The following is a 22457-nucleotide window of genomic DNA, read 5'->3' as shown; positions in this document are numbered from 1 at the left end:
GAGATGGGCCACTCAGTGTTCAGTGTAGCAACAATGAAACTCAAAACCTTCCTCTAGTTCCTGAACGCTTCCTCCCCTCCCAATCATCATGACCCCAATTCTACCTTGCTTTGCGGACCTGGTTATACCAGAGGATGTACAGTGGTGCAGTGGGGATCTGGAGGCACAGGGAATCTAGGACAGATGAACCCCTCAACACCAGCGGTGGGAGTGGCAACACCAGGAGGGAAGGGGGTGTAGAAAGGGAGAACCGATCTCAGAGATCTATGTGTAACCTCCTCTCTGGGAGATGGGCAATGGGGAGGCGGGTGAGGGGAGACGTCGGGGAGTGTAAGATAAGATATAATAATTATTTATAAACTATCAAGGGACCAGGGGTGGGATCGGGGAGGGAGGGGGACGGGGGAAAAAAAGGGAAACCGAGCTGATTCCAGGAACCCAAGTGGAAGGTGAATTATGAGAATGACGAGTGCAACGAATGTATAAGGGTGCTTTGCTCAACTGATGTATGTACAGACTGTGATAATAGCCTTATGAGCCCCAATAAAAAGATTTTAAAAAAACAAAAAAACAAAGACCCATAGATTACAATCTTTTTATTGCAAAAATAAATAGGTTGATTTTCTTCCCTAAAAAAAATCATTTACCAATATTAAAAAAAAAGATTGCAACTTGAAAAAAAAATTAGTGTGTGTCAGTCACATTGTTTCGTTCACTACACTAGCCATCAATCTGTATGCTGAGCAAATGACCAAACATAAGAGCAACGGCAAGGATGGCAGGGACCAGGCGATGCTCCTCTCTGCTCTACATGGGATCACTGTGAGTCGGAACAGACTGGCCACCCTCTAACAACAGAAACAAGAAATCACATGTCCTCAGTACGGCAGCTTCCGTTCTCAGGGGACTTCCTGCTGCATTTCTTTCTAAGACAGAGTGGTTCAGAGGGTGTTGTATGCAGTCTACATATGTATTCATGAGCATTTTACATAATGTTCGGAGCTTGTGAAAATTCTTTAATAAATCACCTACATAATTTCCTTGTTTATTACATTTTTTTTCATGGTAATTCATTGATTTTGTGAAAATCAGGCATATCCTCGGTTCTAACTAACTATAAAGAGCTCTAACTGGATCTAAGCCAAGTATATCGGAATTTAGGGTATTTTTCTTCCTTAATTTAAAAGTGCTTTTATCATTCTCCTGGCCTCTTTCATATCACATCTCTTTCAAAATCACTTAAAGAGCAATCTTAAAAATGGTGAGTTGAGGTTAATGATCTACCTGAGGCATATTAAAGTGAAACACTTTATGAAATGGTAATATTTTTGTCCTTACTAGGTGCCTGGGATCAATGCACTTAAGCAAGTTTTAAGGGAACAAAAAATGCTCTTGTGTTTGTCAAATGATACTTCTGTATGATAAATTTCTTCCAGGTGTTAGCTGCAAAAAATTGCTGCTCTATACACTGTATAGACTTTTATGTGTGCACACATTTTATATATTGTAAATGCAGAGAAAGACACGCAGACCAACAGAGAGCAAAGGAGTATTAAGAAATAAAAATGGTTTTATAATTTATAAATTGTCTCATTCATCCTGTTTCCTAACTTGCCAATCACAGCAATGCCCATGGAACCCTTTGTGAAAAACAAAAAAGAAATCAATTTTTAAAAGAGAGGTTTATCGAAAACCTGCAGGATATCGAAAGAAGGGAGAGCGCTATGTCACTGAAGTGCACTGACTTAGTGATGGTGGAAACGGGAGCTGCGGGCATAATAAGGAGCCTTGGATCCAGCGATACCTTCTCTCTCACACAACGTCTGAGTAACTTTCGTGTCTGTTACGTGACTGCAGAGTAATCCGGATTGTCAAACTCAACCCACAGTTACAGAGTCCATCCTGGCTCATGGTAACCTATAACCTAAACAGGGTTTCCAAGACTGTAAATGTTTACAGGAGCAGTCAGCTACAAATTTCTCCCAAAGAGCAGCTGGTGAGTTTGAACACCTAACCTTGTGGTTAGCAAGTACAACGCTTACCGGACAAGAGCAAACCATTACCTTAATGAAAAGTTTAAATGCTAAGGTGGCCGAGAGTATCAATAATATGAAGTCATAATGTCCTGTTAACACCTTCTAGATACCCTTCACATGGAGTGAGAATTTGCTTGGAACCACAATGTGAGCAATTCTGAATCTGAAATGGGGTGTACCGTCTTTCCCTAGCTCATAGGAAGAACACCTTAAGGGTTGAGTAAATGTTGGTTTAAGTCTATTTATGTCTCTAAAAGATATATCAAAATAAACTTTATAACTACTGCCCAGGAGTTAGCTACAACTTGTATCTGTCATTGTTGACAAAAGCGAGCACTTGGCCTCCAGAGAGCGTTTCTCTTCATCTGTCCCCCATGAATCACTCGCAGTGGACGGACGCGCCATGTGCCTGTTGTGCAATGGTATGAAGGAGCCCTAAAATAAGACTCTCTCCGTGGAGAAGAATGCTTGATGTCAGCGAGTGTAAGAGAAACCAGTAAGACTGCCAAATCCATCACAATTTCCACACAGCAGATGTGAGGCTGGGGCCACATTAGGGGTTTATCAAGAGAAGCACTCCCGCTAAGGGCCGGTGAGAAGTTTTGGCTAACTTTCCAGAGAAACCAGTTAGTTTTCAGTGATGCCCAGCTCAACTAACAGGGCGGGAGAGCTTATGCCAATTTAGAAATACTGACCCCAAACCTAGAATTCTACACATTGTAAAAAAAAAAATCTCTATTCAAAAGGGGTCACGTGTGAAGCCAGAGAACACAGAACATGCATGGGGGGTGGCAGGCATAGTCGATGGAATTCTGGAATAATTCAACAATGGCCAAAAGTGAGTCTAAAAAGTCTGTAGGCTCTAAAAAGGACAAAAACATGGACGTGGGCTTTGTGACACTGGACGGAAGAAAGCAAGAGCATGCAGTTAAATTTAAGTATTAAACAGGTCCTAGTATTTGGAGGGTTTATGTGTTTGGTTTGGCTTACATGTACCTTTAAGGTAGGTTGTTGTTTTGTTTTTTTAATTAAAAGCTGTTACACAGCAAAGTGCATCTTACAAATTTAATACCATTTGAATCAAGGGAAGTCTACCTTTTCTGATTGGGAGGTGTTTGGGTTTGGTTTTTTTTTTGTTGTTTAGCCTATATTAGGGATCTTTATCTCTTTTATCCCCTTGCTCATTCATTCCAGCCCCTGGGGACTAGTGCTGGGCTAGTGGCATGATCAAAGGCAACAGACATGGTCCCCCGTCAGAGCCGGAGGCAGACGCACGCTGTGGGTGGCATGGAAAGGATGAACGAGGTCTTAGTTGCTGAAACTCTGCACATTCCCAAGAAAGACCTCTTTCCTGGACTAGCCTTTGGCTAGCTCTTGGGAAATAAACCCTGAACCTTGGGCATATTCGCCTGATAAGAGTGTATTTATAGAGCAGAGCTCGGGCCACACAGTGGCAGTTTGACTAGACGATTTATGACTTAAGGTGAACGCCCGTTTTGGCTCTGGAGCGCTGCAGCCTGCGGAGTGGGGTCAGGCACACAGGTGCTGTAAGCCTACCTACCTGACTCCAATTAAAACCCCAGACTCGGCTGGGCTCTCCGCCTCAATGCTTCCCAAGAAGTGTCACACACGTGCTGAGAGATGCAGGCGCGTTCGTGTGGCTGCACTGGGAGAAGACACCAGTAGAGCTTGCCCTCGTTCCTCCCAGACCTCACTCCGTGTTCTTTTGTCCCATGCGGATTTCAGTCCGCAGCCTTTAGCTACAGGAACCAGGATCGTGAGCATAGCAGCTTCTTCTAGGGACTCAGAATCTTTGAGAGAAGCGCGGAAGGTGACCTTCCAGGCTCCGTTATACGTGTCCATCCTGGAAGCCCTGAAAAATTATGGCTGCCATTTCACAGAAGACAAAATTGAGACTCAGAAAGCTGAAACCATTCGACTGGCTAATTAGAACGAAATTCAAATCAATCTGTTTCCTGCAACATCATAATATAATGCTGTTGAAAACAGTCATGTAACATAACCAACATGGTCATTATTTTGGAACCATACAACCCAATTTCATAGACTCAAAAAACCTCTTGACTACAAACTTTCAACTTAGTCCCACCTACATTAACTAAGCATTTCATGAACTCTGTATCTTCGGTACTAAACCAGGCATGTCGTATCAGAATTACTTAAAACTTTTTTTTTATTAAAAAAAAATTTTTTTTAAGAAAAGCAATTTTTTTAAAAAATGTCCTTTGCCTATCTACCAGAAAAAAAAGAAAAGGAAAAACATAGACACACCACAAAAAAACCCTCAATGTCATCAAGTCAGCTCCAACTCAGAGACTTTGTCCTACAGGTTCTGTAGGACAGAGAACTGCCACAGAAGGTCTCCGAGGTAGTATGTAGCCTTTGTGATGGGTTCAAACCATCAGCCTTCTGGTGAGCTGCCAAGTATTAACCACAGCACCACCACACTAACACTCCCTACTAAAATTTAGTAAGGTGATTAAATTAAAGTATCCTAATTGGTACTTTATGTTACTCATTGGGTGCCAACTCCAAGGTCAGCAGTTCAAAACCACCAAAATCAATGGTAGACAGATAAGACTTTCAGAGTTACACTCTCAGAAACTCACAGGACCAATTCTACCTGTCCTATAGGGTCGGGTGAGAGTTATATAATTGTTTGTCAATTTGAGAGGATTAAGACTGAAGGGGTAGAGTCTAGCCTATCAGGTCATAGCCAATAAGGACTCTGTGTGGGCATGGCCTTCTCCTGAGAATTCTGGGAACTCCTGTCTTCCTCCCTGGAGGCAGAAAACACTCTCTCTCTCTCTCTCTCTCTCTCTCTCTCTCTCTCTCTCTCTCTCTCTCTCTCTCCTCACTTCCTGCAAGAAATCCCTGTGGAGAAGACACAGAGAGACAGACCAGAGAAGTCACGCGGAGACCCCTGCCAGCCAGCACTGAGGTGCTTCCACTGCCACTGGAGCCACAAGATGCCCCACACACTGGCCTGTGATCTTCCTGCATTTGGTGGCATTGCATGTGTCCTGTGAGTCTGAAGAAGACTCTACAGATTGGTATCGGACATAGGGGCTAATATCAGACTTGATCTGGATTGGGCTGGGATGTTTCCTCAATAGTCAACTGGTCTTGTACATGAAGCGCTTCCTTAGACATATCTGTGGATTTGTTTCTCTTGTCTACCCAGACTAGCACGGGTCGAGATGAGTCAGCATGAACTTGATGGGAGAGCGTGAGTTGAACTATATTTGGCAAGGGGCTTCCAGCATTATTAAATACTGCCACCCCTAGAAGCTTGGTGACTTATGCATTAGGCTGCTAACTGAAAGGTCAGCAATTCAAATCCTCCAGTGCTGTGAGAGAGAAGGAGGGGTCTGTCTGTCCCAAAAGAGATTGACAGTCTCTGAAACACTAGGGAGTTCTACTCTCCTATGGGATGGATGGCTATGAGCGAGACTCAACGTGAAGTAGTGGGCTGGATGAATGGATAATTTTATGGTGACTATAAAATGGGTAATCATATAAATGTAATAGTTATTAGTATTTCATGAATGCTCATTACATATTGCTTAACTCAAATCTACATTTGAGTTACTTTGATAGCACATTTCTATTCATATAAAATTGCGATGTATGACCAGAACATCAGTGAGATGCAAAAATAAACCGTACCATAGGTGAAGCCATAGATGCTTCTTTATTTAATAAAAACAAATGCCTAAATTCATATTTTCTTGATTCAAATTTATATGCCTGCATAATGCAAGAAATGTTAATATTTCTATAGGTCAAAATATATCCATATCAGGAAATCTTGGGGTGATTCTGTCTTTTGAATTGAAAAATATAGTTCAAATATAACATTTCCCAAAATGCACTTCAGAGGCTATAAACATCAGTATTGCTGTTTTGAAAACCTGTCATGAAAATACTGCCCTGACTAAATTTTTCCCTGCCAATTACTTACAGTTGGAGAAGATTCTGTGAGCATTAGACATCAAGAATTGAGAATAATGGAAATTGTAATAGGAAGTCTCTGGTTTTAAAAAAGTAAGTTTAACACTTGTCTTGGCCCCACTTTCAATCGCGCCTGTGGAATTCTCAGGGAATCAGCCTTCTACTGTGGGTTCCCATCAGGACAGATTGTCCCAAAAAGGACCAAGGACAAAATGGAATTGGCTTACAAGGACGTGTTCGAACTTTTTCTTAGTTAACGAAGAAGAATTCATTTCAAATTCTGGATGGATAATCGAATGATGCCTGCTTTTCAGCTGGAGGGCCTTTGTTTGGGGGCTGCCCATCTAGCTGCAGTGCTTTGTGATGTGGACTGATTACTGCCTCTAGCTTTGTCCAAGAAGCAGAGTTTAGTATGCTGCTTAGATCTCCCACATGTCAATGGCTGAGACGCGTTCTTCGGCAGCTCAGTGACAAAGATACACACAGACTAACAAACGCTCTTGTCGCAGAGAGGAAACCGCCCCGCCAAGACTGCACACACCAACTTCTCCAGTCAGACATGTAGAATGGAGTGTAGTCCTGGCCAGAGGCCAGGCTCCACTGGTTTAACTGAAACACCGAAACTATTTATATGGGAAAATGTCTGCCATCAACATGAATCACTTCAACTCTCTGCCTCGTCCTGTGTCCTCACGAGTGCCTTTGCAGACAAGCCCCGCTCTCCAGCCACTTGTTAGCAATACCAACATGCAGCTTCCTGCTGTCCAATGACTGACCTGTCCGGATAAAGTGAGTCGGCTTCCTGGCTCCTGGTCAAAAATCCTAGGAAATGCTTTAATACCTTTCCCTAACTTTCTCATTTGGGACCAAGGAGAAAAGGGTTTTCGTAAATAGCTGCCTTCATCGATTTTTCTTGAAGCGAATTTGTCAAACAAATTAAACATTTACATACATTCCAGATCGCCCTTATCATGAATCCAAAAGTAAACACCATCATCGCTTACTCGCTGAGCAGCACTACCGCGTGCAGTCGGAGTGACTGGGTTTAAGAGGACATACTGAGCCCTCTGCTACAGGGGCCGTGCTCTGGCTCCAACACTTCCTTATGTGCTGACTCAGCCTGTACCAAAGCGGCCTCTGCTACTGCAGGGCTTTGATGAACACGAATAGTTGGGAGTTCTTATCATGAATGGATTCCACCACTGAGGAAGAGTGAAGGAGAGGCCCCAAAGAAAACGTTCTCTCCTGTAAAAAAACAAAGTAAGTGGCATGAAATGCCAAGTGCTTTTCATTGAAGTTTCCCTCATCATAAAAGCAACTTTTAGAAAAAGTACTGAAAATAAATACTGCAGGGTTCAAGGTTAATCAATAATTTCCATTTCTATCTATCATCCTGTTGCTTACCCAGAAATTGTTTGTAATGAGTTAGACTCGGATTTGCTGCAGTATTTTCCACAAAACAACTCTCCTGCAGTCTGCCAGGTTTGATAGCCAACTAAGCCTGAAAGACTCGGAATCCTCCATTCACCTCACAAATTATACGAATAATGCACATCATATGCAAAAGGCTTTGTAAAAAAGCCAGCCATCAAAACTGTCTCATATTGTTTAACTAAACGTTTCCCGAACATACTTGGCCACAAATCCAACATCTGATTAAATGGTTCAGGAAATACTATCACAAAACATAGGAATAGTATTACTCCATCATTTAGGAAATATTTGAAAATATTTACTGTATTCTAAGAACTCTGCTAGGAACTGAACAAAATATTGGTTTATTTTCGCATTGCTTTTTAAACTTGACTTATAACAACTCTCTTTTGCAAAGATCTGTGCTCAACAGCATTTCATTGTCAATTTTCACCCTTTTTATACCCTCTTTGTCCCTAGCTAAATATAAATGCCTAACAAACGTAATTATGAGCATCTGCCTCCATTCTGAATTTTCGATATAATAAATATTTTATAAGGGATTATTAATAATAGCATGTGCTTGTTTTTAAGCAAAATAACTCCAATGAATACACGAATAACTGCAGATTTGATGGACAAATCATAAAAACACTTGTCCGGTCATTAATTAGTAAAGTCTTTTCTATCTATGTTTCCAGAAAGAAAACCCTTAGGGGGAAGTCAGCTAACAGGTTTTCTCCAACTGACCTACACAGTGGTTTTCGTGACTGCCTCCCTCTTAAATTCAACATCAAAAGACTGGTTACCCTTCTCTTAGTAGAGAAGCCACCAGTCACAAAGTAGGGTACCATTGTTGTTTAAAGTCTACTCAAGACCTTTATTGTTTTATTCTGTAATGGACGGAGGACAATCTATTTAGATTCTCATCCCTTTTATCAGCTTCCACTCTGGCTCCTCCTGCTCGCTCCCCCCGGACTTTAGGCTCCCTCCAACCTACCCAGGAGCACACCCTGTATAGTTTAAGGAATGGCAGATCGCAAAAGAGGAAGCCATTTGTGGTCAAGGAAAAGGCAAAACTAACTGGTCTTTGTGATGATTTATAGCCAAACCAGCTGTGCAACAGATGCTAACCAATCAACAAACCTCAAACAGCTGTGAAAGCCCTCTCCCACTAACAGTGCCAAGTGCTGTGGAGCAGGGACAGGGAGAGGTCTGCATGATTGTGGGAACTGTACATGCAGAGACCGTAGAAGTGCTCTCGGGAAGGGAGAAGATATTATTCAGACCGGAAGTAAAGGAAGTCAGTCTGTGTACAAAGAAAAAAAGAGGCCAGACTTCATCAAGTGTTACAATGACACCGACGGGATCTTGGCTTGAGAACAGTAAAAGCTGGTATTTGGAAGCCTGTAAAATACGCAAGGGGGCTTCAAAGAGTTCATGGAAAAATTCTGTCACTTTCCATTTGACCCACAAATTTTTGACGGCTACTCGTACACGAAGAGGAAGCTGGCCCAAGAAAGCCAAGATCAGAAGTGAAAGGTTGATGTGGAGAAAACAGCAAAGGCATTTAAAGGCTTCCAAACTGTCTGTGATTATGATTATATTTATGCTTAAAGAACACGGGTCTAAAGGGACTTAACGGGCACAAGCTGTTCATGAAGTGAGAAATGCACAGGGTGCTTTATGGTCAAAGTCAAGGTGGTCCGTGTTGGCACGAGGGATGGTAACGTCAGCAGTGATTTCCAAGGAAAGGTCAGGAGGCCAACAAGAGAAGTGAAGAGGAAGACTGGCCATGTGAAATCTGACTCTTTGATCCTGGTGCCTGGCTCCAATGAGGTGACACTAAGACAGGAAAAGGTTGGGTAGGGAAGTTTCCTTCAAAGGGGAAACGGTGGGTTCTTGGGACGTGTTGGAGCACTAGGGCGGAAGTATCCAGCATTCAAATATGATTGGACAGAAAACTGTGAAGGCAAATCTGATTAATAAAGAGCACATCCCCCACCCCACTGTTACGTTTACCTAGCATTCACCTTTCAGTAATTCCTCTCAGATACAATTCAATTGCTCAAAGACGACAGGAAAAACTACACACTCCTGGTCATCAATTTTAGAACACTTTTTATTCTCTTGTGTCCGTCATTATTGGCTCTCCACTCCCCGCCCTTCCTCCCGTCCCAGACCCCCCAGGAACCATTGGTCCAGTCGTTGTCTTCCTAATGTTGCCTCTCCTGAATATCTTGTATAGATAAACACCACAAAAACATACAGGTAATTACAAATCTAACAGGCATCATGACATAGATCAGATGAATAAGTCTATGTTAAAGAGAGTGGACATGTTAAAAACTCTCAGCCCAGTCCCCATTTCTTTCAGGGTTACCTATCCTGGGCCCCGCTTACCTAACTATATAAATATATACATGCACACACACACACAAATATGTAACTAGGAAGCAGATGAACTTTAGGCCTCTACTTAAATCTTGCCCAGTAAAAGGTTTTATTCTAATAATGTGGCATTGTGTGATACCTCCCTGCAAAATAGGTGCAAAAGAAAATGTGATAAAGAAAGCTGATGGTGCCTACCTATCAAAAACTTTAGCGTCAGGGGTCTTAAAGGCTTACAGTTAAGCAAGAAGCCATCCAGTAGGGAAGCAACAAAGCCCACATGGAAGAAGCACACCGGCCTGTGTGATCTTGAGGTGTCGACAGGAAGAAGTATCAGAAGTTCAAAAGCCCACAACCAATTCAATGGGGAGGGGCAGAGATGCCATGGAGACCTCAGATTCCACCTGCAGGATGCCGGTCAGTCCCTCCGAAGGGCCACATGGATCGTGTGATAGAGACGGGGTGCATTATGGCACTGATGAACCACGTAACTCTAGTTCTTTAATATTTCTTCCCCTGACTGGTAAGGTTTTACGTGTTTTACCTCATTGATTATGCTAGATTTGCATATGTTCGTCTGTACATTTAAGATCACTAGGTAAGTGAAAGTCAAGATAGATGACCCCCTCAGAGGCAGTGACAGAAAAGGAGGTTCCCTGAGGGCATGGGGGTGGGGCGGGGGGAGAAAGGAGGAGCTGATAGCACTGATGATTGTATAACCCCACCCAAAGGGATTGAACGACGGAATTGTATGTGAATGCATATATTGGAATGTGCAAGATACGTCAATACAAGTATTATTTTTTAAAGAGGCGCACCTCTTATTAGTCTTTCCTGGGGCGCATGGAAGAAGACAGAGATGCAGGGACTGAAAAGGTAAAATTGCCTGGCAACCAAGGTTCCATACTAAGCCAGTGGCAGCTAACTTAAGGTATAAATTCATCTACTACCAAATCTGCACCAAATCAAATCTATAGAAATATTTTCAGAATTGATGAAATTCCACTTATTTGATCTTTTTTAAAGTTGCAGGGGAAAATGATGGGGAATGCAAATGAATTAGCTCAATATTTGCATGAGGATTCCACAGGCAATGTACAATAATTGTCCAATTTCTTATACTTAGCACTAGGCTTGACCACTTCTTGTACAAACCAGTATGTTTTCAGTATTGTTCCTGGCAGACACCCCATTAGCAATCCCTCCCTATCCCCAAACATTCCCAACTCTTGTAGTCACACCAGTTAAACCAAGGCCCCTGAAGCCTTGCATAAATATTGACTTACACTGAAATATATCCCTGGCTGCTTTTCACTGGCTATAAGTTACTAAAATTACCCCAGTCTGTTTCTTTCCATGAAAAATGTAAAAAGGCAGACAAAATACCACTTCTGTCTTCTTGTCTTCGTTGGAAGGAACACAGCAGAGATTGTGTTACCAGCTCAATAAGTATCATTAGTAGTATTAACCTCAGTCCATGAAATAAATGGAGTTTAAATATGTTTTAACATATGAGCTTCAATAAAGTTACAGTTGTGTAAAATTGGTGGTTATTTTAGGTCAGTGGTTTTAAAACTCATTAAACAGTGAAACCTTTATTCCCAGAAAATTATACTGAGATCAGAGAAGATCGAGAGCAGTTGTCATTTCACAAAGGGGTACAAATTCCCAGGCCTTCCTTCCTCAGCTCTCGGGTCTCCCTCACCACACGCCCTGCTGCCCCAGCGGAGGGCAGATTCTGAGAGCTCCCAGGACACAAAGCGTCCTTCACGCCATTCTCCTTTTCCCATAAGCCCTGTTTTGGGAGTCTGTCTTCTGCAGAATGAGTGTTTTCTTCTGAGACGCGTACATTGTATAACAGCAACAATACCTGACATTTGGTAAATTTGGGGTTTTTACTCTGGGTTATGCAAGAGGGCTCAACTGAATTCTAAGGACATCTCTGCTTTAGGACTGATTTCGGCATGCAGAATGTCCCGTCTGCAAGTTAACCACGCAAATGGGAACTTTCTTTATGACAAAATCAGTATGTGGGACAACAGCTATTCTCACATCGTTATGCCGACCAAGTCCCCATGGCCAAGAGGCAAATATAAATCTTTGAAGGTAAGAAACAAAAAACCACTCTAAGGAGTCCTTGATGGCTTCAAAAGAAGTGCATTTCTAAGATCTACATACGTCTCCTTCGTAATGAAAAGGAATAAATCTCTCCTGCGTTATGGAACTACTTCTACGCTCCCACATCCCTTCTCTCACAAATACACACACACACAACCCTCATTGTAACAAAGTCAAAAGAAAGCAAATACACTTTGTTCCTGAAGGAGATTATGTCTTCCCACAGCACCCCATGAGTTAGCAATTTAGAGAGGAGCCCAGGTGGACCTGGGACCCCAGAAAGTTGGCTTGGGCATCAGAATGCTATTGACTTTTCGAAGTGAATTTAATGCTTTTCTGAATGCAAACCCTGCAATGTGCCAAAGTTCCCATAATTCCCTATGATCCCAAACAACTGCATTGTCTCTCCCCTGGAAGCATTTGAGCGTGTGGCCCGAGAACAGTGCTCTGGCTTTGCTAGGCCATTTGTCATCCTGGATTAACATGAAATTACACCGCAAGTGGCATCACTGGATCCGGTGAGTTTCTCTATTCCTAGTCACTGGGTTAGCAAATTGCCTCTCACCTACCAGATTTGTAACCGTCCTTTCAGTAGTTCATTTAGCACATATTTTATTCAAGCATTATATTGTTTATGCCAAAGAATCGATGCATTCACATTATGGCCTTTTTGAAGAATAGTAAAAGTAACATGGAATGCCAATAAAAAAATCTGTCTTGAAAGAAGTACAGAGAGAATGTGCTTTAGAAGCAAGAATTAGGTAAGACTTCATCTCATGTACTTTGGACATGTTGTCTGAGATGGGCCTCCCCAGGGCTGTGGAAGTGGGGGTCACTGGACTTTGGGTGGAAGCCCTGGTTTGTTGGGCATCCAATGGAAAGGGACCCAGAATTACCATGCATTTAGTGCCTCAATGCTCCCCTTGCATTGATATGACAGGTTTGGATCTGCTGGGCAGGGATCTGCACTTGAAAGAACTGATACTGAATACTAATACTGTGTCAATGGAAAAGCTGCTGATGTTATTAATGCAATCACCACATACCCCAGGGGGGTGATTGACAATGTTTTACTTTGTTGTTTTGGAGGGTGTTTTCCTGCCTTTTGTTTTTGTTTGTTTGTTTGGTTGGTTGGTTGGTTGGTTGGTTGGTTGGTTGGTTGATTGGTTGGTTGGTTTTATTGCTGTTGTGGTTGGTCGTGTAGGGTTTTGTTTTTGTCATAATACAATGGCCAAAGTAAACCAAAGCCTGCATAACCTAGTAAACCAAAGTCATGCATAACCTGTGGGTAAGCAGATGGATTCTGGGCTCCCACTTAACTCTAGCCCCAATCCCAGAACAGTTCTGGCAATATGGCCCTGCTACATACTCATCTTCATGAAATAATGATTGACTATAAGGGTGCTACAACAAAGTGTGGTGAAGAAAGTAGATGGTGCCTGGCTATCAACTGGAATGGTGTCTGAGATTTTAAAGGCTTATATTCAAATAAGCAATCATCTAAGTGAGGATTCAACTTGGTCTATATGAAAAAAGCATACCAGCCTGTGTGATCCAAAGATGACAATAACAAAATCCAAATATGACAAAGGGAAAAGTATCAGAGCTTAAATTGTGAACACCCAATTTGTGAAAGGCTATGGAGAACAGTGAAAGCCCAAAACCCATCTGCAGAGTGTCTAGTTAAGATTAAGCCTCTGGCAGATCCCTTCTAGCCACAGGCAAAGGATCAGAGCACTTTTACTACCAAAGATGACTGCAAACATGATTTTGGTGGATCGAACACGGTATGGTTTGACGTTTGAGTCACATGACCTCCCTCTTGACCCAAGCTGAATTTGTTCTAGGCTCAAGTATTTCTTGCTGGTTCCATAAGAAAAAATTCTTCCCTAGATTTTAAAATATCGAAGGTGGTCCCGTCTTTTGTACTCTTTATTTGCATTTTTATCCTTATATTATTTTTTAGGATTATTTTATTGGTAGCTCTTACAGCTCTTATAACAATCCATACATCAAATGTATCAAGCATATTTGTGCATATGTTGCCATCAATATTTTCTAAACATTTTCTTTCTATTTGAGCCCTTGGTGTCAGCTCCTCTCCCCCGTCCCACCTCCCTGTGTTTATCTTATAGCTTGCCACCTTAGTTTTTGGTTTTTATTGTTCCTGTTGAGTTTCCTAGTTGGTGAGATAGAGAAGGACTAGATTCATAGAGATAACAACTGATGCAGGAGTTCATCGGGGATGTGGGAGTTGGGGGACAGAGAAGGAGGGTGAGGCGTTTGGGGGAGCAAACAATGAATGCAGGAGGGAGAGGGAACACTAGAACCGACATGATTATGTACATACAATTCATTTTAAAATTGAAATAACCATGGAAGTGTATGATATGTGAATACTACATCAAGAAAACAATTTTAAAAGAGGAAAGAAGAACGCTGATATAATGTGGAAAGTGTAGCCAACGGCATTGAACAATATGCATAGAAATGGGAACCTAATTTGCTATGTAAACACTAACCAAAAAACAATAAAATATTTTTTTAAATTAATTCCATCTGGAAAAAAAAAAAGAGACCAGTTCCTGGAGTAGAACATCAAGCTCACTAGAGGGGTATTGAAAAGGAGGGACCTTCGACAAGGAGGACTGACACGGTGGCTGCATCAAGGCGCTCCAACCTGAAAACAGTTGTGAGGTGATGGCAGGGCGGCGTTCCATTCTGTTTACCACACGGTCACTTAAGTCAGAACCTATTAGAAGGTACCTGACGACAACAACAGGCAGTACTAGGAGTACGGGTCGTAAGACCCCTCAGTCCTGGGTGGCAAAATGAAAGGTTGATGGTTTGAACCCACCAGCAACTCTGCAGGAACAAAGAAGGAGTGCTCCCCTCCTGCTTCCTTCGAGGACGCCCACGGGGAAGCTCGACCCTGTCCTATTCGGTTGTGAGGAGTCTAAGTGGATTGGACAGCACCAGGCAGTGTGCTAGGGGCTGGCAAAACAGCAATGAGTAGGCCAGGGTTTATATGTCTAAGTGGCTCACAATCAAACAGATGGGCTAGCAAACAGGAAAAGGCAATCTAGTGTGACAAGTGTAAGGATCACACCAAGGAAGGCATCTCCGGGGAATTCCGCTTAGCCCAGGTCGCAGTGAAGAGAGCTGACCAACTGTGAAGTAGGGAGACATGTAAGAGGGTAGCTCTGAGGGCTATTAGTGCTCCAGGGAGTGCAGGCAAAGGCACAGGAAGGAATGGAGGACCTCTATAGAGTACCGTTATGATTGGTGTATTTGATGCTGAGACAGGACCCCTAAGACAGTGGTTCTCAACCTTCCTAATGTCACAACCCTTTCATACAGTCCCTCCCCAACCGTGAAATTATTTTCATTGCTACTTCATAACTGTAATTTTCCTACTCTTCCGAATTGGGTGACCTCTGTGAAAGGGTCATTTGACCCCCCCAAAGGGGTCATGAGCCACAGGTTGAGAACCGCTGCCCTAACACAAGGGAGCATATTTTAAAGCATGCCTATCTACCCATGACAGAATAGTGCCTACTCATACAACAATGGGTGTGCATATGCTGCTATGGCCCTTTCCCCGCACAGAAACAGCTTACCAGATCCCTCTTTCTAATCTCAGTCTACAAACCCACTGAAATCTGTCCACCCTGAGTGACCCAGCTGCTGTTTCCAATATTAGCAGCATAGCTTCCAACATCACTGAAACGCAAAGCCACCACAGTAGGACAAATTGTCAGGTCACGAGTCAGGACCTAGGTGGAGAGTGGCAATCTATGTTGAGGATGGCACAAAGCCAGGTGGTCTTCACGCAGTTGTACACTGGTCTCCATGCGTCAGACAACAGCACCTACCAAATATCTTATGCAGGTAACACTGAGCATTCTGTGAAAGGTTAAATAAGAAAGCATGTCGTTACACTGCCTGGTTGGAAAGCTCTCAAATTAATAAACATTTCTGTATTTTCATATCATATGTAAAGGAAAGATGGTAAAGCAACATTATTATTCTTGAATGAAAGCGTTAAGTCTCAAACAGGGTGAGTTAATCCTCGGAAAAGCATAAATGTGTGAAAAATATGTATCCTATTTCAGTAATACATGAAATACCTTCATCCTACTTCAATAGTATATGAAATATATGTATGCATCCTATATGCACGGGGCTCTGGTGGCCCAGTGGTTACATATTGAGCTGCGATGTGCGAGGTTAACAGTTCAAAACCATCACAAACGCTAAAGGAATATTCTATACATTAAGAGAAGATGGAGGAATCATGTGGTTTCGGTTTGGCTTTCTTGCTGTTTTTTTTTTTTTAAACAAAAGCTCTTTGTATTTCTGTATTTTTAAATCCTCAGAGTTATAGGTTCGCAGTACTCTCCCTGTTGAGAGCTCCCAGTCTGGGAATCACAGAGCAATCTGTTACCAGGCCCCCTGGACTCTCCTTGCTCATTCCTTGTCTTTGTTAACCACTCGCCCCAGGCACTCCAGTCAGCTTTCCTCTCACCTCCCAGTACCCCGCAGCCTACACCACCAGTTTTCTCCCAAGTGCCAAGTCGGACTCCAAGGGAGATAGAGAATCCAAAGGCAGACTCTTCTTCTATTTTTTATTGTTCTAATAAGTTTACTACTAATAACCTCAGTAGGGAGTAATGAAATAATAAAGTTTATGGAAAGAATAACTTCAGCATGTGTACAATTTGAGGACCCAGGTTTAGAATTAGTGACACATCTCCGAAATTGGTAGGTTAAGAGCCTATGGTAACAGGGGTGTTCTGAACATCAGTGATGGCCTGAATTAATCTTTCCTGCAAAAGGACATCGTGCTTGGTAAAGCAGAGGGTCTGAGGAACCTTGCAATAGATGGACTGACACAGTGGCTGCAGCAATGGATTCAAGCATACCCACCAATGGGAGAACGGCACAGGACGACCTGACAGAGTGCCATGCTATTGGACATAGGATGATTATCAGGCAAAAGTGATTTGACACCTAACAATTACACATATATGTCCTACCTTTTCAGGCATCTGTGAGTGTTATTAATAATAGATAATAAAACTAATCATGGTTAACACTACTAAGGCATTCAAAGTTTGTCTAGTTCATTAAGACAGACTTAAAGCCGACAACTCTCAATTACGAAGCAACATTATTTGTGATGTTTGAAAAGTATCGTCTTGCTCTCAGAGGTTGGGAACACAAAAGGCAAGCAAGAGTTAGGTCTCAGGCATGTGGGGAAAAAAACAAGGCTTATGGGGCAACTCCATCTCTTAACTGAGTGCTCTGTCTCAACATCCCTAATGAGGAACATAATAATTCCCTGAGACTGCGTCTGAGGGAAACATGCAGGGCTCTCAGTATTCCATGTGCGAACTCATTCCCCTCATTCCTCACCTGAGGCCTCTGTATTTCAAGACAGAAGAGCAGCTGCCTAGACTAGCAAGCCCTTTGTCCCGCTGAGGACCTCAAAATAAAAGGCCGATTCACAATACCACTGGCCAGCCCTGGCAAAAACACTCTTGACATTTCCTCTCGTTCACAGAAACATAGGAAGTGTACATATGAAAAAAATTATACCCTTAGATAATTTACAGCTCAGTAAGTATTCATATATATAGCTATAGATATATAGATACATACATTTTAATGCTATGTATGTTTTTACCAAGCAGCATATACAACTACCTTTGTCTTCAGAACAAAATATAACTCATTCTTGAAGCGTCAGGAAGGAAATGGTACATTAAGTTTGATCTACAAATTGAATTGAAAATTATTCTCAAAATATGTTCTAAATGGTATAGCTGAAATGGTAATTAAATATATTTCAAGGTAATTACGCGCTCTCTCCATTGGACTCACTTCCTTTAAATGGTAAAGTGAGCCTATTTTACCTGAAATGACACTATCAAGTGAGTATTATGAGCTGATAGGCATATTAAATCAAACAGAGAATTGTTATTTTAAATATGTGACTAGCACGTGAGAATGGAATATGAGTAATAAATATCCTACTCCACTATAGGTTAAGGAAACAATGTACATGCATATATACATATTTATTTTCTCTTTCAGGAATGTTTTCTCTACCGTGAGCTGCAAAACCCTAAAAGGCTTATCAAGCTTTACTGCACCTTTTTACTAGAGGAGGCCTGGTGGGGTGGGTTACAAGCTGGCAGATAGCTGCAGTCAGCAGTTGGAAACCACCAGGCATTCTCAGCAAGATAGGACTTTCAACCCCGGAAGGAGTTAGTCTCGAAAACTCAGAGAGGCAATTCTACCCTGTACGATAGGGTCGCTATGAGTCAGCATCCACTTGATGGCAGTGAGTTTACACCTTTACTTACCAAGCTTTACTTTACAAAACCTTTCCTTTTGAAAAGACAAACAATCACACTAGCTATTGGACCAGTTGTCTCTCCTTTTACATACTGTTCCACATGAGATCTACAAGTCCCACGGATTTAAACCAGGAACGAAAGCAAATCCCATCCCTGTGATAGGATGACAGAGAAAGGGAAGCATGTCTGACTTTCAGAATGCCTCGGTACTTCCCTGATACTTGTTCCTACAGTGAAAAGTGATGTTATCTTAACTAGGTATTTCTGCATTCCAACACTGGGTTGTGCTCCTGGAGGCCGTATTGCCTAAAGTCTTGCTGCATTAACACTATTGCAAGGATGTGCTGACAAAGAATCTTAGTGCAATACCCAGCAGATGTTACCGTTTGTGTGAAATGACTCAAGCCCCTCTTTGCAAAAGTAAACAGATGCTGAAAGAACTCTCAGGTATTATATCTTAAACCAGAAAGTTAGGTTGTTAAAAAGCCTACACAAGGTTTGCTTTCCCTGACCCTACACCTGCCCCTGATGGAACTGCGACACCTGCAACCCAGACCATTTGAGCACGTAAACCTGTGTGGAGAATAATCTCAATGGACCACTTTATGAGTAGCATATCATAACTTAAAATGTTACAAGAGGATAGTAAACATAAACACAGCATTAATTTCATTGACTCTTCTCTAATTTAATTGGGTTAAAAAAAGGTGCTAAAGGAAATGAAAACATACTTAATTTTATTCTGACCCCAAAAAGTACACACTAATGTAAGTGTCGTGGTTCACTGTTCAGCTCTCAACTCTTAAGGCAAACCAGTAAGCCAATTCTGGGGTATAAGGGCTACATGTACAAGTACATATACGGTATCTATGTTGTTTGTTATTGGCTGTCGAGCGGATTTTACCCCCCAGCGCCCTGATGCCCAAAGAACTCTGCCCAGCCCTAAGCCATCCTCACACTGGTTCTCCAGTTTGAGTTTCTGTTTTTTGTAAAATTTGTTTGAGAGAAAGCAGAGTGCAACACAAGTCAATGTGCTTTAAAGGTTCACCTAAACTGCAAGTTTTTTAAAAATGGTTTTTACAGAAGAAAGCTACTTTTGAAGCTTATATATTCTTAAGTGTTGCCATTAGCTCTGAGATATTTTGCAATGTGAGCAAGCATCAGAAGTTGAGTCCTAACAGCAGTGCTGGTCAGAGGATGTGTCTTTGACGGGCCTCTAAAGTGGTCACTGATCTTTGAAACTACCGTGTCCCCCACAAAGGGCTACAGGGGAGAAAATCCTACCTGATCACTTATAAAACCAAGAGGCACATTTGAATGGCTGTCTTTCATTTTAACTCAGTTTCCTGAACACAGAATTGGACTGGGGATTCTTTCAACCTGTTAGTAATTTAATAACAAAATATGCATCTCTCCTTTTTCCCCCAAAGAGAGAAGTGCCACCACACACTCCCAGCCACAGAGACCGCTCCAAATTCTTTCCTGCAGCCAAATGTGAAGACCAACATACCACTCCCTAAATAAAAATCCCTGAGAACTGGGCAACTGTGTTTCTCCAGGTCAACCTTCGGCAGCCTCAATTCGCCAAGACATCAAACTGCTTTGTGACTTCTGAGCGCCTTCATGCATTTCACTTCATACCCAGTAACCCCGCTTTGCACCCACAAAACGTCTTCCCAGACAAACTACTACCGTAGTACAACACGGCAACATCCAGCCTGCAAGAGCCCTGCTCACTGCTTGCACCATGGTTTTACAAACACGCAATCAACCATATTTTCCCTCCGCTATTAAAAGCCCAGAGAGCTGGGACCGGACGAAACAGCAACACCAACCACCACAACAGCAAATACCAGAAAGCGGACCGTCCTAAGAACAAAGGAAAACACAAGCAAGTGTGTGCACAGGAAATGAAGCAACTCTACGCTCAGCAATACCTTTTGGGGCCGCCGACGTAGGTGAAAGTAAAGGTGGAGTCGGAGTACCTGAAATCTGAAACAGAAAGTCCAGTTAAAATCTCGCCTCCTTGAGTAGATGTCTTTAACTCGGCTCAAGATTGGGGTCCTCCGGGTCTTGCTTGTTTCTGTATTGTTTTATTTGTCAAAGAACCAAAGGAAGGCCTGGCGGGGACGTGGCAAGGGGCCCGGGAGCCTCGCGGTCCCCTCTCGCGGCCTCTCCGGAGGGAGGAAGGCACGCCCCGGCCTAAGACCCGGGAGCCCCCCCTCGCCCCCCGCAACAAGTGCCGGGTGCCATGGCAACGGCGGGAATTTCCCAGTCCGGGCGGCCGGAAGCGGCCCCCGCCAGGCTCGGGATGACAACTACAAGATCCGATCCTTCTCCCCCGGGAGCAAAATGGACGCAAGGCGACCCCCCCAGGAAAGGGCGCAGAGCTCCTCGGAAGCCCCGGGAATCCCTTCCCTGGCCGCGGCCGGGCTGCGGGGAGGCGCACGGGCCGGGGCTGGCGCAGCGCTCTCGCCCGGGGGCCTCGCGGGCGCCGGGCGCAGGCGGCCAGCGCAGCGCAAAGCCGCGGGCTCCGGTCCCCGCCGCCGCTCAGCCCGGTGCGCAAACCCCTCGCTCCAGCCCGCCCGGCTCGGCCACTGCCGCTGGGCACCGGGAGACCGGGCCACTGGCTCGGACGCTCCCCGCCGCTGCGGGGGGATCCGGAATGGTTCCTGCACTGCTGGTCCCTGGAGACCCCCCCCCCGCACGCGCGGGGCACCCCGCCCGGGGCCCGGAACCCGGTGGCTGCCCGGGCTGGCGGGTGGGGGGCGGGGAGGCGAGGCTGGAGCCCCCTCCTCCTGGGCGCTCCTGCTGTCGCTGCAGCAGCAGTTGCCCAAAGAAGCCCGGCCTGGGGACGTGCCACCCGCCTGCCCCAGCCACACGCGTCGCGGTCGGGGAGCGCGGGCGGGCCGCGGAAGCGGGCTCTGGGTCGGCGGCGAGAACTCACCTGCAAACAGGCAGTCCTTCTCGGCTCTGGACTTCTGGGTCACGACGTCGATATCCTTCTGAATTCGCTCTTGCCGTGAACACATCCCCATGAAATAAATCCCTGGAAAAGAAGCAGCCGCTATTGCCACCGCACCCCACCCCCCGCTCCTCGCACGCTTCCAGCTTTCGTAAATACTCCGTTTTAAAAAGGCAACCTCTGGCCGAGGCAGGGGCAGACGCTGAAGTGCTTTCCGAAGGGATCCCGGCCGCGAGAGGCGGCGGCGGGGGGGCAGGTCGGCTTGGCATTCCCAGATGTGAGCGCCCAGCTGCCGCGGCCGGATTCCAGTTGCCTCCCCTCCCGACAATGGATGCTGATGACACCGAGGCTCACTTTCGCCCTCCCCCGCCCGGACCAACGGCCGCGGGGGGCCGGCGGGGCTGGGGACGGCCCGAGAGCGGCCCCCGGCGGGGCGGCGGGCGCCGGGGAGGGGCGAGCCCCGCTCGGGCTCACGCGCGCACACCCCTCGCGGCCCGCACGCCGGCCTTGCACGCCCGCGCGAGCGGCCCGGGGCCCAGGCTGCTGCAGCGCCGCCCGCCGCAGACCCCGCCGCGCCCGCCGCTCGGGCTCGGCCGGTCACCCAGCCCCGCCTGGGACGCGCCTGGCTGGAAGAGTAGCGGCCATCCTCGGCTTAAGGGCCCTGGGCGGCTCACCGAAAGGGCCCTGGTTCAAGCACACCCGCCGCGCTACGGAGAAAAAGATGTGGCGGGCTGCTTCCGGAGAGATGCACAGCCTGAGAAAGCCTGTGGGGCAGTTGTGTTCTGTCCTGTAGGGTCGCCCGGAGTCCGAATGGACTTGATGGCAGTGAGTTTGGGATATATATATTTTTTGGCTTGATGTCCCCCAGGCAGGCTGTATTTCCCCACCCACTGACTTCCTTGGAAAGGGGGGGGGGGGGGCGGAGGCCCGCAAGGGGGAAAACAGGTAGTGAAGCCTCCCTGGGGCGCCTAGCCGCCCTCTTACACACACACACACACACGCACACGCACACGCACACACACCTACCTCACTCATCACTCACATGAATTCGACTCCTCTTTCAAAAGGAATTATATGAGTCATATGGGAAACCCAAACCGAAGTTCTTGGGAGGGGAGAGAACGGGGTAAAGAAAAATCTTTGAAAAATAAATAAATAATTGTATAAAATGAACAAGTCTTTCCTTGTTGCCCC

At 44.6% G+C, this 22457-nt stretch overlaps 1 protein-coding gene across 2 annotated transcripts in view; it reads right to left on the bottom strand.

Annotated features, from left to right (window-relative positions):
- The window catches only part of PARP8 (poly(ADP-ribose) polymerase family member 8), a 202942-nt gene extending 180855 nt beyond the window's left edge, over window positions 1-22087 (bottom strand). Inside the window, exons 1-3 of one of the 2 annotated variants that reach the window (XM_075541019.1) lie at window positions 21938-22087; window positions 21246-21347; window positions 20236-20290 (exon numbers count right to left, since the gene is read on the bottom strand). In XM_075541019.1, the coding sequence (XP_075397134.1) occupies window positions 20236-20290; window positions 21246-21336 (146 nt within the window). In that variant the 5' untranslated portion in view covers window positions 21337-21347; window positions 21938-22087. Of the gene's footprint in view, window positions 1-20235; window positions 20291-21245; window positions 21348-21441; window positions 21711-21937 lie in introns of those variants that run through there. The other variant, XM_075541018.1, reaches the window with a different exon arrangement.
- Window positions 22088-22457: the final 370 nt, after the last annotated feature.

This window comes from Tenrec ecaudatus, chromosome 2, assembly GCF_050624435.1.
Source record: "Tenrec ecaudatus isolate mTenEca1 chromosome 2, mTenEca1.hap1, whole genome shotgun sequence".
Taxonomy (NCBI): domain Eukaryota; kingdom Metazoa; phylum Chordata; class Mammalia; order Afrosoricida; family Tenrecidae; genus Tenrec; species Tenrec ecaudatus.
The sequence above is the reverse complement of the archived record's forward strand: the minus strand, read 5'-3'. Positions and strand labels throughout refer to the sequence as shown.